This window comes from Athene cunicularia, assembly GCF_003259725.1.
Source record: "Athene cunicularia isolate RWA chromosome 1 unlocalized genomic scaffold, athCun1 chr1_part2, whole genome shotgun sequence".
Taxonomy (NCBI): domain Eukaryota; kingdom Metazoa; phylum Chordata; class Aves; order Strigiformes; family Strigidae; genus Athene; species Athene cunicularia.
The window spans coordinates 19,093,402-19,110,663 of record NW_020799092.1 but is presented as its reverse complement, the minus strand read 5'-3'; the positions used below and the strand labels follow the sequence as shown (position 1 = coordinate 19,110,663).

The following is a 17,262-nucleotide window of genomic DNA, read 5'->3' as shown; positions in this document are numbered from 1 at the left end:
TCACATTTTAATTCAGTGTACATCAGAAACTGATTTGAAGAAGAAACCCAAACCTCCACATACCATTCATCTTCCTGTGGTTTTCCCCCTCTCTGTGCTGGCTCAGGAAGGGATTCAGTGGTGCACGTACGAGTCTTACGGGCTGCGGAGGGATGGCTGCCGTAGGAACTGCTCCATGGTCATCCAGACAGCCAAGTGCTGCAAGGGCTACTTCGGGCCAGACTGCCAAGGTAGGAACCCCCCTCCCCAAACAAAAAAAAAACCCAACCAAAACCCTTGACCTTTTCTTACCTCTAAATGGAAATAAAACCTAGATGTGTTGGAGTCTCTGAGAAGTTCCTGCAATCAAGAACAAGGCTTTGTAACAGTGCTGCAAACATGAGACAACATCTGTGGAGTACAAATAAATCCAACACTTGGAAAAGAAAGAAAACTTCTGGCTTAGAATAAATGCTGCCCATCTGCAATGCTCCTGTTCTTTTCTTACCTTGCTCTATCAAAAGCAGTCTTCTTTGACACATAAAAGTACCAGTATTAACTCTGTAGTACTACAGCCATAGAGATTGTCTATCAGTTGTTTATTTTATTTTTTTTTTTTCTGAGTCAGGTAAGGTTATCTTGCAGCATCCTGTTTCTCTTCCTGATTTCTTGGATTGGGATTGTTTCAAATTCTGGGATAGATTTATCAATTTGTTTAAGAAAAAAAATGGCATGTTTCAAGAGACAGCCATTGTATTAAATAACTACCTGAAGAAAAATAAGGGACAGAAAACATGTACAGCACTGTACCTGGAAGATATTGCTTCGGCACTTAAATCCATCCCCAACGTAGTTATGTTTGCAGGTGCAGGTCCTTTCTGTCAGCTCGGTGTCATTACAGATGGCAAATTCACTGCAGCCTCCATTATTCTTGTAAGATGAAAATTTAAAAATTCCTTCATTGCCAGGTGTACAGAACTATTCTAGTTCACCACTTTTCCCCCCAAGGTATATAGCTTAGAAAGACTTAATCCCAACAGTTTTTTGAAATGAGATCTTACTGGAGCTTCTGATAGTATATGCTTTCTTGCAAACAATAAAGAGCATTTAAGGTTCATAAGAAATAACTCTCCTTTTATGAAGAAGATGTAGTTTTGATTCCCTCCTTTTATACTCAGTTCATGGTGTTATAAGGATCCACAAGCTTTCCAGGCAGGCTTCATTCTGGACCTTGGGGATGAGTTTTAACTGCTCTGCTGAAGCACCATTGATTTACGCTGAAGGGAACTATTTACAGCTGTACATCACTTCTGTGGTTCTAGGAGCCTGGATTTCTGGAAGAGCATTAGCATAGGACTATTGTTCTTCAGCTGTCTGATGGCCCAGGCCAGCTGGAATGGGGACCTGTCACATGTGCTTTCCTCTAAAACATCTCCTGTTCACCCCTGGGTGCACCACCAGTGCAACGTAAGGCTTAGAGCAGCAGTGATGCACCTCCTCGGCCGCCTGCCTCCAGGAAACTTTCTGTGTGGAGAGGAGATGTTCCTCAACCAGAAGCAGTGTGTTGGGGCTCAGAGCTCTGCCCAGTCACAGGTTAGTGCTCCTCAGGTAGAATCTCAGTTTACAGATAAGTTTCTATCTTAAACTTGAGAGCAAATCAACAGAAATTGGGAAGCCAACTTGTTTTCTTTCCTGATGCTTGTTTCATGTGTCCTTCATGTTGCTGGTCATCTCGGTGACCCTTTCCCATGGGCCATGAGTGGCAGTAGAAGCTCTCTTGGGAGCTACCATGGGGCCTGACTTGACAGGCCATAGTGAGTACTGACTGTAATTAGTGGGCTTGGGTGCACTTGCTATTTATTTGGCTAGCTCTAGGTGGACTTCTGGCAATCTTGGGTTTTTCATAGCTTCCCATAAAGCTTTTCTGCCCAGAGGTTTGCCACAGTGAAGTCAGATTAGCCTTTGGTCTGACAGCAACACTTCTCAAAATTGTATTTTTTTAAATTATATCTTTAATTATCCTAGCATAATTAACCATTTGGAAGCAAAGTTGCTGGAACAAGGCATAAGGAAAAGGCAAAAGCATACAGAATCTTAGGAAGTGGTAGATCATAACTTTGAGCTCCCCTTCCTCCAGCTTATGTTTTTGCCCTTGCTCTTTCATCTCTGCAACCTTTCAAGGTTAGAGAGAAACTCTGCTGACAGGCCAGGCTGGGAGGGTGAGAATTATTGTCACTGCGCCTGGAGCACAAAGGATTAATGTGCACGGGAGAGTGGATATGTCCCTGCTGCAGCTTGCCAAGCAGAGCAATGCGGCTGGTGCAAGTACGTAGCACCGTGAAACAAACGTGGCCAGTTCTCAGCCTGCAGTAGTAAGTGAGGGACAAAATGAGGAATGCCACGGGAAGCACTGCATTGTGTGTTGCGGAGGGAAAGAAGGGAAATGGTTGGTGTAGAAAATTCTTTTTTTCTTTTAACCTCCCCATCAGGAGAGGCTTCCATTCCGCCATCCGTCTTCTCACCTCCTCCGCTTCAGTGTTCACTAAGCCACCTCTGCTGCAGCTTGCAGTGTTGATACCCTGTGTTCTGCATCCCAGGGATGCGTTGGGGATGCAGCCTATGCATGGCCATAGGGACTGCGGGGCTCTGTTCTTTGACTTGCCCCATGGGAGCTCTGCCCTAGGTGAGCCTGCAGGCTGAAATTCCCGCTGGAATTTCCACTGGAAACATCTACTCCAGGGAGACCAGGCCCTTGAGCACCTCTTTGCCCCAACATGGATTTCATTGGTAACGATGCAGCGATGTGAAGACTTGATAATCTGATTAGGCTGGAAAAATTTCAGACTGAGAAGGGGACGTGTATATTGGCAGCGGATCATTTCTCTTGTTCAGGATGCACAGATACAGTCCCAAATCACGCCAGAGGACGTACTGACATGACAACATTGAAAACAAATAGGTGTTTTGATCTACCATAGACTACTCTCTTTGGTTCCCAATCACCTGGCTCCTAGAACAGCTAGAACTGGTCCCTGAGCATCAACAACCTGAACTGTAGATTTTTTTTTTTCTCTTTACAGGTAGCATGTAGTAGATCACGCTTCTTTTTCTTATCATTTGAACTAAGCTCTCTAACTGTCTTGCCTAGAAACTGCATTTTTTTTTTTTAATATTAACTGAAATGTTCATAAGCCCTCTGTCCCCCAAAGACAAATTTAGATAGTGGGTTTTTTATATGAACTCAAGCAATGACAAAAAATTTGCTGAGATGATGTGACTTACATTTTACCACTGCAGATGAGGGTCTGTTTCTCTAGGTCTGATCTGAAGTGTTTTTTTAAGACTCGGTGATGAGTCTGGGCCCTCACTTGTGTTACATCCAGGCTGTGGTCCAGGAAAAGCCCTTACTTCATACTTGGTTTCTAAAATAGTGACAGCACCAAAGGGTGTACTGAACCAAGCACATTTGAAAATTAGCTAAGTTAACATGAGTTGATTCTGGGCATATCTGGCTTAGTTTTGAAGGCTTGCAAACCCCAAAAGTGCAATGATGATATCAAGATCTTAAATACTCTCCTTAAATGGATACTTACTTGTGAACACAGACTGATATATGTACATCTTTTACCATCTCCAGAGTATCCCTTCAAGCAGTTACATACCGCCTACAAGCAAAAACAGAAGACATGCATAAATGGAAAGATGTTTGATCTTTTTCAGCATGTTTATATTTAATTAATTTTTTGCCTGATTATTTCATAGTGCACAGTGTATATCATCACTTCTGCAGCAGTTTCCTAGCCATCATGAGCAACCATAGACTGAGATTGAGGAGTAACAATTCCAGGAGGCTCTCTCTGCCCTTTCTCTGCCCATCCATCTTTTGTCTGTCCTCTGCTGTCCTGCTTATTTGAAATGATCTCTTTGACATCTGCACATGACCAGCTTGCTGGAGAAATAGGCTAAACCCCTAATTTGTTTCCCTTATTTTATTTGCACAGGTTGGCATTCCCCTCTCTTCTCTTCTCTTTCCCTGTTCTTTTAAGGGATGAAACAAATCTTTGAAACACAGTTGGAACTGTGTCCTGATGTTACTGACAACTGGTAATCTGTTTGACACTTGTGTCATGATGATTCTGTTTTGCACTTGCAGTTATCACAAAGATGAAAAATTAACATGGTTGCAATGAAATTACTTCATTCCTTTCCAATTCACTGCTTAATGGCTCTCAGTTTAGAATTCACATTTAATATGTAGGAGATTGAAAATTCAAGGTGATTTCTGCAGCACAAATAAAACTGCTAGGCAGTGTAATAGCAGTGTTTTATGTACCTGGATGACTGAAAGCCCAACAGAAAGCAGACATGTTTCTGTTGTATAAATGTGACTCTGCAGTCCTGGGATTTTTGTAGTGGAGGTTATTATTGCTCCGATGTTAACGATATTCCCATGGGTAAGGAAGTATAAATAATCACGTTCTAGCTACTACTTCCATCCCCAGTGAAGGGTGTATGGAAGAAAATAGCCATCACCTGTCTTGTCTAGAGGGATGTGGAAGGAATTAAGTGGCTCTGTGCTCCCATCAGAAATGTACCGACTTGCAAATGACAGGCAAGGCAAAGAGTTAACTGATCAGTACTGGCAACAAGGGTTGATGGGGTTATCGCTCCTCCTGTCCCTGGACACCCAGAGGGCTGGAGGTGGCCTCTGAGTTCTGGTCTCTGTTTCCTGCATTGCTTTTGAAGAAATACTGTTGTGCAGTGCTCACAGGAGGATTACAGTCCTGCCAACAGACAGTATGAAACTACAGGGGGATGATAAGAAGTGTTGCAGTCAGGGTGTTCAGCTGCTTCTGAAATTGTTATAAAAATAGAAACACTAATCTGTGTCACTCGATGGCCTGGGCCAATTTGTTTCTCCTTTCCCCCACTGTCCTTCTATAGTTCTTCTTTCTTTGAAGAATAAGTGGTACTTCTGCATGGGAGACACAGAGCAGTGAGGAGCGAGTGGATGCTGGTACACTGTAACCCCTATACCACAACTGTGATTCAGGATGTTTTGTTTCCTTGTGAGGATGTTTGAGCTGTGCTGGGAGAAGGGCTAGTCTGAAATGGAATTTTCCCATGGACAGTTTCTATAACAATAAAAGAAACATTATCTGGCAGTACTTTCAAACTGACAGGTTTTCACATCAAAACCTCCCAAAGAAGAAAAATAACTACTTGAAAGAGCAAGACACTGCTTTCTTCTGCAATTTTGGGTTTATTTTACTGAAATTAATTTTTTCATGTTTGTCCATTCTCCCCATCAAATACCTTTTTGAGGGAAGCATATACTTTTCAGAATTTTTGTTATGAAATCCACTTTTCCATTTAAAAACAAAGTTGAGACGGGGAAATCTTTCTTTATCCAACTGTAAACAGTTGGCCAGTTTTATTTATCTGCACTGACAAGTACTCACTTGATTGGGTCCAGTCTGTGTGCATTCTGCATTTCTATCACATCCACCATGGCTCTCCAGACAAGGGTTGATTTCTTTATAAAACAGAAACCGTAAAATAATAAAAAAAAAAAAAGAGTGACTTTTGAAAACTCAAGAAGGGAGAATTTTAAGTAAAGCATACTAGGAATGCAGGTTTATGACAACTGTGAATCAATGCAATTCATTCCCTTAGCTACTTAATACTTCAATCTAGGTCTTGCAGTTGTCTTGGTGAAGGCTAAAACCCTGCCATCAGCATTTCTAAAACCATACCTGGGGAGGTATGATACAACAGTGTCTAAAAGTCTAAGTTTGCAGGTCAGAGGAGCATGAGCATATCAGGCTGCTGAAGATGGGCCTATCCGTGTAGAGAGACAGATTTTTTGTAATAAGCTTTGGTGTCACACCACACTGCTATAGTTGTGTGGTTTGCCAAGTACTATCAACCACGTGGCCGGTAGAGATGCCTTTAGCATCAGGGTCTACAGTATCAGGAAATTGCACTTCTGGGTCATAGTGGAAGAAGGTTCTTCCATCTACAGGAAAACCCGCTCCTGTAATTTCCTTCTGTGTGCTACATGAGACGTTGCAAATGCTCACCGATGCAGACTGTTCCATCTCCAGTGTACCCAGCATTGCAGACGCACACTCTATTGCCAGGCGTTGTTCTTCTGCACTCTGCCTTGGCAGAACAGCCACCGTTGCTAGTCTTGCAAGCATCAATAGCTGAACAGTGACAACCCAGATTAAACCAATATGATTAAATGGCTTTTTGCTTTTCGGATTCAGTTGCTTCTATTTTTTAAAGGGATTTGCTAACATTTTCTGAACACAGACTCTTTCTGATTTAAGAAGACATAATTTCATTAGTGCCAGATATTTCATACACCTTATTGATTAGGGAAGAGGGAAACCTGAGAAGATGCTTCTAGTCTGGAAGGTCAGATTCATCCTGGACTGACTTTCAGTCACTTCTCATTTTCTGATTCTGCCCATTCCAACCAAGCCGCAAAAAAGGGGCCTTCACGTTCTTCTCTAGATTAAATGGCCATTTGAAGCTTTCCCTTAGCTTGCCTTTTACTGCACACAGACCATACACCTTCTCTCGCAGGAGGTCTAGAGTGTAATACCACCCAGCGCTCCTGTGACAAAAATCCTGGTTATTCATATGGATACTCGTGCTGTCTCTCCAACTCTGGATGAGTCAGAGGCTTGCAAATTGAATTTGCTTGGATTACCCTGAGAGCAAGGAGGAAGCATTTTCTGATCTTCAAATGTTGCTTTAGTTTTTGCCTCAAATGATCCCAAATTGCTGTTTCAGCACCTGTAACAGCCAGAGTGAGGAGATGACTTGTCCTGTAACTTGTTTTGCTCAGGAATCTTGTACTGGGGAATAAAGGTGAGTGCAGAGCTGCTACTGGGTGACCTGTGTCACACACCTCTTCCTGCGCGTGGGGAATTTCCCACCCATAGAACAAAATGGATTTGGTTGATTTGTGCCAGAAGAGAAAATGAAAGCAGTGAAACTGCTAAATTCTTGGATTAAGACCCTGCCAGCCATTGTGAGTAGACAAATATGCTTCTGTTCCCAAAAGCATTAGTATTTTAATCAGTTAAGGATTAAGTAAAACAATTGTAAAATTAATTGCAATCACTGTAGCTGGAAGCAGTCTATTTTGTAAGTCTGGACATGCCACGCTCTTGAAGGAACACCTGGGATAAACTGCTCTTGCCCCTTTCTGAGAGTCTCTCAGATCTCTGTGGTCTAAAGAAGCTGGTTTTACCACCCCAGAAATCTGTGCAAGTTCAGAAAGCTGAGGAAACAGTAGGGCTATACAGCTTCCAATTGCTGGAAGTGCTATTGTACCCTGAATTGGCCTCTCTTTGCTGGGCTTTGTTGGGAAAAGGAGTAAAAGTCATAATCCAGGTTTCATTCTCCGCAAACAATGGGGCCTGGGTTGTGCACGGCATGTTCCCTTTTCTCTGGTCTCCCTTAGCACAATGCCTTGCAACTTGGAGATATTGAGCCCTTTGTTTGCTAGGAATCTGCACCTGTTGGGCTCTTAGTTGTTTTGAGGAAACTGGCAGTGATTCTTGTTTTTTAACTGGTGCATAGGGAAGTGCTCATCTCTCACCAGCTCCATCATCACCACAGAGTGCTCCAAGAACATTTTTTTCAAAAGGGAAGAAACACACTTGCCTGTGCAGAAAGTCCCGTTTCCCTCAAACCCAGCTGCACACTTGCAATAGGCAGTGCCATTTGATAGGAGAAGGCAACTAAAAAAGTAATAAGAGAAAGACATTAAAAAAAAAAAAAAAAGAAAAGGAGTCAGGTCTTTTGTACAGCCCTTGTTTTTGCGCATTGTTTCAAAGGTAATGTCACATAGAAATAGCAAAGCATTTAACCATACAGTATGCTATAGTTATGACCATAAAAATGAACCTACTTGGACCAGGCTTTCAAAATGCATTTTTTTATGTATTATTTTAAGTATTAAAAATGCATGCTTTGGTCATCCAGTGTCCTGTTTTTCTCATGTAGAACCTCAGAAGTTGCATGCCTGCTCACCCAAAAACTGTGCACAAATTTTTATTTTCTGTGCACACAATTTATTGAGGGATGCAGCAGAACTGATGTTCAAGGGTGGGAGCCAGGCATATGAGTCCTCTGGGTTCAAGTCTGTTTTTTTTCAACAGTTTGGCCTTCTGTATGCAAACATGAGTTTGCTGTCCTGTGAACACTGTATAATACAGGGGTTACTCCCTGGTGTCATGCAGCCAGCACAATCCCAATCCTTCCCTGCCACTCCTGCTGTGCCTGTAGCTATCCTTGTACCTGCAGGGGTATGGCAGTGGATGAATAAGGCTCAAGAGAAAAAACAGCCTGCTTCTCCTGTCAGAAACACTGTTTTGATGCCAGTATGTGTGGGATCCCCCTGAGCAAACTTGAGAGTGGAGTTTTGACAAAAAAGCCTGGTACAATATCACTGCTGTGAACTGCAGCGGGGGAGAGTGATCTACGTCTGTGAAAAAGGAGGGTTGCCCTTCTGGTTTCTCTTCTCTTACAGAAGAGCTGTGGCTGAAAATGAGTCTTGCCAGTGACCTTTCCTTGTTTTTTAAATGTCTTTGATAATGTAAATCTTGCTGTCTGGTCAATGATGGGCTTCAGGTGCACTTCAGTAAATGGCTCAAAGGGGGTGACTTGCTCCTCTGAAAACTGATTAGTGTCCCAGTATTGGTACTGGGCTGCTGAGAGCATTTTTTTTTTTTAAATATATTTTGATGTGAAGAGGAGAGCTGTTTCTTGCCAAATGCAGCTCTCTGGTGAAGTCACTGTGCCAATGGCATTTCTCAGTTGTGTGTGGTGGTGGATGGGACAAATAGGATGAGCAGAGAAAGCCCACCACAGAAACCTGCCTTTGTGATCAATCTTGCCCTGGTCTCCTGTTCTTTTCAGTGCTGCAGGCTCCGTTTCTTTGTATACTGCATGGTAGGTTATCTCACTTCTTTTTTTGCTCTCCTTTTTCTTCCCCCCTGCCCCCCCCCTCCCCCAGTCCTATTTGTTTCCCCATTTAACATGCGTGGTTTGAACTTTTTGGTGTTATCACTGAATATGTTACATTAATATTGCTCTTCCCTTCTCCATATAAGTGGATTTCACACATACTTAGCACTGGTATGGCAGGAGGCATTACATGCGTCCTCTTTGATTTCTGCAAGAGAAAAAAAAAAAAAAAAAAAGGAAACAGGATTCAGAACCTTTTGGATCAAAATTCTTCTAGTTTCCCAGTATTTTGTTCCCACCATGCAGAGCTGGAGTCTGTTATGAGTTCTGCACCAGACAACTGCGCTCAGTCTGTATAGAGACTCCATCAGTGGGTGCCACTTTGATTCAGTTGTGAGGAAGAGGCTTGTCAATGTATTGCCAGGAAAATATTTCACCAGTTGTCATTTATCTGTATTTAGTCTGGTGAATTTTGCACATTATTAGTTTAATTGTATAAGTGTGGGTTTTCTAAAGGAACTGAAATTTGCTCAGGTATAGTAACTATAGCAACTCCAACTATAAAGTTAATTTAATTACTATTTTTTCCCTGGCCAAATTTAAAACTGATATTGAATGATATTATTAATGTGCTTATACCATTTTTTATTTTATACTATTATATGTAGAGTTTTGAAATAGTTATTTAATACATTTTAATTATGTCTAACTAAAATATAATTTTACTGGCTGTAGGAGCTCTATTAAACACAAAATGATTTATTTGATAATTAATTTTTATTAGCAAGAACAGAATTTAATATCCAGTGTTTTGTAGCTAAATCAGCTTATTGAAGCCCTTGAGAGCCTTTTGATCTGAGGATCAAAATGTGCTAGTGTGGTGGTTTGGCTGCCAGGCAGATTAGACAACTGTTTGACCTTCTCTGTGCTAGGTAACTCTGCTTTGCAAAATGTATAGACTTAACAAATGGGATATTCTTTAGGGACAGATACAGGGTGACACAGGTAGAGAATTAGCTAAGTAAGGCCTTTAAGACTCAACTGGGTCTCTATTAATAAGGTAATTAATTGCCATAGCACAGGAGTGTCACCCGTATTTCCCAAGCTGCTGGATGTCTGGTAGTGCCCTGGGATCTGATCACAGCTGTAGTTCTGCATTTCTTGAAATGCTCACTTCTCGCCCCAGAAAAAAAGTAATGGAACACTTACCGGTCTCGCATGTCACCCCTCTCCAGCCAACGTCACATTCACAGGAGCCGTCCCCGTCGATCCCGCTGCTGCATTTCCCGTGGACGCAGGCACAGGCTGTGGGGAGAGATGGGAGGGAACCCCCGGGCAGTGTGTGCAGCAAGGCAGGGAGGGGAGGGAAGAGCAGGAGGGATGGCTCAGACACCTTCTGCTGATGGCACCTTCTGCTCTAGGCTATTTCAAGAAATGCTTTGGCTTGTGCCTATTGGCTTCCACCTATAGAATAAATCTAATTTCAAAATACGCTTATCTTTCCTCTATTCACAAATACAGGGACTGAAACTGTATTTTAAGGGGAAAGCATTGCTGAAAAAGCAGTGCTAAAGAGGATTATTCTTACCGGATGCTGTTCTAAGCTTGTAGCATGCCGGAGTAGGAGGCACCGTCTCCGAACAAGAGAGTAGAGGGAAAATACCATAATGGGGAAGGAAAAGTGGTTAATGATGTTTTTAAGACTGTTTTATTACACTTTATTTTATTAATGATGTACCTTTCCAGGACCTAGAACGGACATGGTTAGAAGAACTAAGGGGGAGGTTTTGACATCTCACAAGAGTAGTGAAGGTGCCTGTGTGGTTTGGGGATGCTCAGTACCTTGATCACAGTTGCGGCCATATTTGCCTTCGATGCAGCTTTCGCAGGCCGTGCCGACAAACCCCACTCCACACTCGCAGGCACCCGTACCATTGATGCCATCCAGGCAGACGCCATTTCCGAAGCAGGCGTTCCCCGCTTTTCCCGGGCAGGGCTGGCACTGCTGTCCGAAGAAACCTGCGCAGCACTCCCGCGTCTGGAAACCCAGAAATGCCGTGCTGAGGGCCAGCATGTGGCTGGCGGGTATCATCTCTGGGGACTGCTGCTGGATGGAGGTGAACTATAGATCTGGATTTTTCACAGTGCTTCATCTCTGCTGGTCTCTGGCCACGCTCCTTACTGTGCTGGGGCTCAGGCTGCCACCCCAGGTCCTTGGTGGGACCCAGGTGTCCTCCACCACCCCCAGGGAAAGGTGGACAAGATTGTGAGGGACTAGCATAGGATTATCTTTCCCAAACCTGTGCTCCCTCTGCACCACGTTGGCTCCCAACCCTTCCTATGCTGCAGCCTTCATCAGCCTTTAATCTTCCAACCTCTGCTGCATCCAGAATAAAAGGCCTATAAATATGTTGTCAGGGACTGCCTTGACGTGCTACACATGTTTAGTGGGGATTACGAAGAGGGTGAAGTTCAGGAATGGGGGTGTCTGGCTTTTACTGCAACAGAAACGGTGTACTCACAATGACAGTTTTAGCACACTTTGTCTGGCACCCGATCTGGATGGTGTACAATCTCATGTTGTTTTCCGAGAGAACACAGTATTTCTTTGCTCCTGTCTGAACAAAAATTGGAGAAACAGCTGCACTTCTGAGTAATACTGATCAATTAGTTTCAAATATTTAAAAAAATGGAACATTAACTTTTTGTATGCTGTACACTGCCTCACACATTCACAATGAAAATGAAGGAAATACTTTTAGAAATAAAAATGCATTAGCTAAGTGATTTTTGCTAGTGAACATATGATCAATTTAACTCAGTGCCCTAGGGCATTTTAAAGATGTGTCCAACACTGCCTTTGCTCAGAATCAAACAGAATTTTTTTCTGAAGTTTGACAAATATATATATATGTATATATATATCTATATTTTTTTTTCTGACACATTTCCTGTTTTGCCTAATTCTTGGAAAACTAAGAGCCAAAGTTCTGCCAAAACAGCTGGTGAAGTGTTATCTTCCAGGTCTGGACATGGTTGGGAATGAATGCTTGCTGAAGCCTTGCCAGTCTCATTGTACACTTGTTAGATTTGAGATGAGCATCCTGTTGCTCATTGTCAAGGAAATGTTAATGTTTTTGAGTTTTACCCATGAACACTTCAGCTGGGCTTTGTCAGTCAATAGCGGGGTGGATGGGACTTAACCTGCTTTGGATTCATGTTACTGACATAATTAATTAAAAAATAGAAGAAGGTATGAAGGAAAATATGCTTCTATAATCCCAGCCGAGGGGCTTTCCCAGAGAAATTTAGATGCCAAGAAACTCTAGGTCTTATTGTGGTTGGCAGGAACCTGCAAAATATCTGCAGTTCTCATGTACTGGTCCTGGGCATCCAAAGTCTCTGTAGTCTCCAAATCTCCCTATGACCATAACTCACTAAGTTTGCCCTTCCGTTCTGATTTGAAGGGCTAAAAGCTGCTTCTGTAATTCCCCTGGTAGCAAGCTACTCCAGACCATGCTCAGGTCCCTCAGTTTTGCATCGTAGAAGTCACCTTTACAGTTAGAGAAGGCTTCAGTTGTCCCAATGCACACTAGAAACTGGTCTTTCAGGATAAGGCTATCTTTAAGCTGCTCTTGATTCTGCTCACTTGCTCTTAGGGTGGATTGAATCTACTGATTGTAAGTAATATATGTAGCAGGTTGATGTAACTCCAATAACTTTTGTTGAAACCGAGGCAATTATATTAAAACCAGAATTAAATGCATCTCTGCTCAGTTTTGATAAAAAAGTAATTAGTATTAATGATAAAATACTTACTATTTCTTTTGTTCTTGGGGGACACCTTGACGGGTACGAACAACTTCTACACTTTTCCTTAAGCAATGCAGATGAGAGGTAGTTAACAGACTAAAAATGCATAATTTCCAGTTATATTTTTAAACCTAGCCCTCAGGGTACAGTCAGGATGACCCCGTTTGGTAAAGGTGGTGAGGGTAGCTGGTCTGCTTGGCAAGGAAGGACATCCCTACCAGTGGGTCTGTAGGGATGCCCCATGGGAAGCCTTCTCCCAAGGGAAAGGAGAAGGAAACCTCTGTTGGATATTTCTCTTTGCTCTTCTAGAGCAATGCTTCCTAAAGGCCTCCCCACTGAAAGCACAGTAAAAGGTAAATCCTGAGCTAGGACAAACTTTGCCTGTGGCACAAGGGCAAGGACAGCTTAGAAATGGAAAACTCATACCATGTGTATGTCCTATGCTATATGTGTGTGTGAATCATTTGCACATGTAAGGTCAGCTTCTACAAAATTCTTAGATATACCTAGTAGACCCTGTTTAATATTATTCCTGTTTAGATAACTATGTCCTTACATTTAGTAAGGCTTAAGCGAATGTTGAAATATGTTGCTGCATTTGAATATAGCAAGGAAAATAAATTTCCATGCGAAAACAAAAGACTATGTGCAAAGGACCTGAGAGAGCAAAGCTGGGGAAAAGCCTTGAGTGAAATATACTCAAATATGGGACTGTATCCCAAGGAAAAGATTAAGCTGCAAAAGTTCGTGCCTGTTAAATTTGTTGTAACTGAAGCACAAGTCTCACTTTTTCTTCCTTGTCTAGTTCATTGCATCCTTCATAAAAAGGGAGGTAAGTTGCCTGGTTGCCATCCTATTTGACTCAGGAAAGGAAATCTTCCTCTGCCAGTCTGAGGAAATCGCATCCTATTCTTTAGAGGAATGTAAACCCGTTTATATTTCATATATAAAAGAAACAAAAGAGTGAGAATGCTTTACTCAGAAGGTATAAGGAATTCATGTGCACACACAGTTGTAATTGACACTTGGAATGAAAAGAAATTTTTTTCCTTACTAAAAATATTTTATTTTCCATTTTTTCCACTTGTTTACTTTATAAAAAGTGGTCTGCCTAAGGTGACATATTAGAATAGTGCATTACAATTATTACCTGAAAATTAAAGCTCAGGAATTGCTTATTCCTGTGCTACTCTGATTATATTTTATCCAGGCTGTCAGTACACCAATTGCAGGATCAAAGATGTCTTAATATATACTAAAACTCTGGTAGGAATATCTCTTGTGGAAAATGCGTGCATTCCTTACTGGGAAATAGTGTCACTTATCCTGTACATTTGAGCTGTGTTTGGTTATAGACCTCTCCCATGGGCTTTAAGCCTCTATACGAATAGAACCACTTACGATGATCACGCTATCATTGATGTCACATCTGTTCTTCTGGATTTCCAGGACCTTTCCCAATCCATGAATAATTCCTTTGTCTGTTGCAACATTTGTATAGCTTATAGGTGCATCATTTATGAATAGCTGCAAAAGAAATGCAATCAGTTGGAAAGCAGCAGAGCTGTTTGGCAGCTATATGGTCACTAGCAGTAGGAGGTGAAAGGAGGAGTAATGTGCAAGTTTCACTTCAGGAAAACCAATGAATGTAGTTAACTTCAAGCATTTTTTCACATCCCAGTTGCTGCATTTAAGGGCTTCACTGGACTTGAGGGCATGAGATGACTTGCAGCCTGTTGAAGTTTCTTATCAATAGGATTTGGCAGAGCAGATTTTTCCACCATGGGGTGTAAAGGTAAAGGGTTTGAAGAAGGAGCCTAAAGCAAGCCAAGAGCTGGGTTTGCTGTCAGTGGGGGATGAGGGACTTCAGAGAGGCTCTCCCAGCTGATTCTTCAAGGAGGACTTTCATCATCTCACTGCTACTCCACACTCCCATTGTGCCCTCACTACCAACAGCTCCATGAGGACATACTTTTCAAAGCTTATGGCGTGGGCAGAGCAAACAGCAGGGCTGAAACTGCTTTAGTAAGAAACTTGCTGTCCTCCTTTGCCTATGCCCAGAAGGAACTCTGGGACAGAGGAGAAAGACCAAGTTCCCTTCCCATCTGTGCCACAAAACTGGGTGCGTCGCTTAATCTGGCTGTGCTTGATTTTTCCATGAGTGGTGTTCAAAGACAGTTCATATTTATTGCCCAATGCTTCGAGCTCTTAGGATTGGAAATGGAATAAATCCACAGAAAATAGAATTAATGTTTTATAACTGAAGGTGGGTTTCTAATAGCTCTTGGAAGTCGGATTAATGACTGATTTGCATTGCAGACTTATAGCTGCTAGAGATGAGCATCCACCATAGTAGCTTCTAAAATGCAATGCTAAATGTGAACAGCACAACCAAAATCAAATTCAGTTAAAGATCTCTTTGAGGGTGACTCTGAATTAAGCAGGTCTGAGAGACACAGTACATTTGAGTGACAACTTTTGTGCTATTACATCCCAGAAGCTAATGGGCGCTGCACAGTTCCTTTTGACTGCATCTTAAGTTAGAGTTGAAGCTAGATTTGTAAAAAGCAGGAAAGTGTTTCTCCAAGCAAGTGCAGACAATACCTGGTCGTTGTGGAGGAAGAACCCAACCTGGTAGGAGAACCCTAGCATGGTCTCCCTGTGCATGCCATTGTGCAGGCTGTTCTTCAGGAGCTTCTCATCCAGAACAACATGATAGAGGATTTGGCCTTTATCCTGCAAACACACAATTAAATTCAGAGTTACGTAACAAAGCATGAAAAGTTATTAGAGACAGTTTTCCCTAAGGGTATAAGCCAAACTTAGATTGCCTAGATTGAAGGAGAAGCTTTGCCAGCAGGAATATTGGAGAGTCTGCATTCCTGTCATAAAGAATCATTATTGACCGTGGGGGATAAAAGGCTGTTGAACTGGTGAGACCATGGTTTGCTCGAGCCTGGCAGTGTCTCTTTGTATAGGGCTGGCTGACAGATTCAGAGAAAAATCGGTCAGATGACTTTTTTAGGACTCTGAACTTCATGAGATCATTTGACGTTGAAAGCTGCATATTCATGAGTGCTTTTATGATCTTCCCCATACCCATTCTGTCTTCCTTTGGGAATCCCCGAATCACCTATATACATATACATCACCTATATACAGTAATTTATAGTGTTTGGTTTTCTTTTTTTTTTGTTTAAATCTTTAAGGTCATCTTCTGTCAATAAAGTCTTAGAGCCATACCTGTTAAATGGAAAGTTTTCTGTGCCTCATTGCTAGAGTGTGTGATTTTTTCACTGATGTGGTGAAATTTTCCATTGTACATCAGAATTTTGTGAGGGCTTCCCAAGGCCTCTGCATCTTGTTCCAAAGCAAGGGACTCCCAGAGCTCTCCCTGACTTGGAGGAGGAAGCAGAAGTAGGATGTGTTTGTGAGAGATTTGTAGATGTGAGAGCAGCTGGGGCATTTGGAGTGTTTAGAAGTTGTTTAGCCAACAGATAAAATGCTGCTGCAGCTCTGTGTCTTTGCAATAAAAGATGCTTGTGGGAAATCCTGTTGTCTACTGTGTCCTTGTTCTGAATGTTCGTACTGCTCCTTGCTCTTCTGCTCCTTCGAAAGTGTGTGAAAGCATGAACCAACACCAGGTTGCAAGATTTGTGGTGTTGCCTGGCTTTGACCACAGGGTGAAATAGTGGGGTTTACATCCCTGAGAGTGGGACCTATTCTATTTTTAATTTTCACATATTTGACAAAGAAATATTTGCAGTCAAGAAAGTGGAAATTAAGATAGAGATAATCTTGATCAGTGTCCAACCGTATTTAATCCTCCTGACTTGGATGATTTGGAGGAAAAGTTAACTCTTCTTTATCTTGATTTCTGTCTTTAATCACTAGGAAAGTGAGAACAAAACCTTGCTTCATCAAGGCCAAGAAATGGGGTCTCTTCCTGTGCCAAGCTCTTCCTTTTGTAGCAGTTTCTCCCAAGGTATTTCATGAAGAGGATAAGGCTTAGGCGAGCTCAGCCTTATGGTTGTGTTCTGATTTTCTTTGTCAGATTGCCACACCAGACAAGGTTGGGAGGATAGAAGAAAGACAGAAGAAACATTGGTAAGTGGTGGAAATGAAAAGGATTTCTGTGTGTGTGTAATCCAAATCCAGTGGGATTGGTATCCTGCATGTGTCTCAAATTTTGCTATAAATGCTTCTTACAGTGATATAGAAATGATGTCGTATCATGAAAACTAAAATAGCAGTTAAAGTAATTTGAGCAGGTGTAGCTTGATCATGCATGGATTCCTCTGGTGAGGCAGCAAGCGGGACTTTTGCCATGGGTCTGCTAGTTGGTGGTAAATATTTTGGGGTGAGTTATTTGAACCCTGTGCTCCTCAGCTTCCTGGCTGTAAATGGAGACTATGAAAGTAGGGACAGAGTGCGTCAGGGTAAATATTTACGGAAGAGGCAGGAAAGTATTAATGTCATTGA

The 17,262-nt window shown here is 42.1% G+C and overlaps 1 protein-coding gene across 2 annotated transcripts in view; it reads right to left on the bottom strand.

Annotated features, from left to right (window-relative positions):
• The window catches only part of STAB2 (stabilin 2), an 81,566-nt gene that overhangs the window by 23,914 nt on the left and 40,390 nt on the right, over positions 1-17,262 (bottom strand). For both annotated transcript variants that reach the window (XM_026867927.1, XM_026867928.1), the window contains 13 exons: positions 15,385-15,516; positions 14,182-14,307; positions 12,787-12,843; positions 11,490-11,585; positions 10,810-11,005; positions 10,177-10,272; positions 9,130-9,175; positions 7,663-7,739; positions 6,063-6,188; positions 5,442-5,515; positions 3,573-3,644; positions 790-909; positions 292-339 (listed from right to left, as the gene is read on the bottom strand). In XM_026867927.1, coding sequence (XP_026723728.1) covers positions 292-339; positions 790-909; positions 3,573-3,644; positions 5,442-5,515; positions 6,063-6,188; positions 7,663-7,739; positions 9,130-9,175; positions 10,177-10,272; positions 10,810-11,005; positions 11,490-11,585; positions 12,787-12,843; positions 14,182-14,307; positions 15,385-15,516 — 1,266 coding nt within the window. The remainder of the gene's footprint in view (positions 1-291; positions 340-789; positions 910-3,572; positions 3,645-5,441; positions 5,516-6,062; positions 6,189-7,662; positions 7,740-9,129; positions 9,176-10,176; positions 10,273-10,809; positions 11,006-11,489; positions 11,586-12,786; positions 12,844-14,181; positions 14,308-15,384; positions 15,517-17,262) is intronic.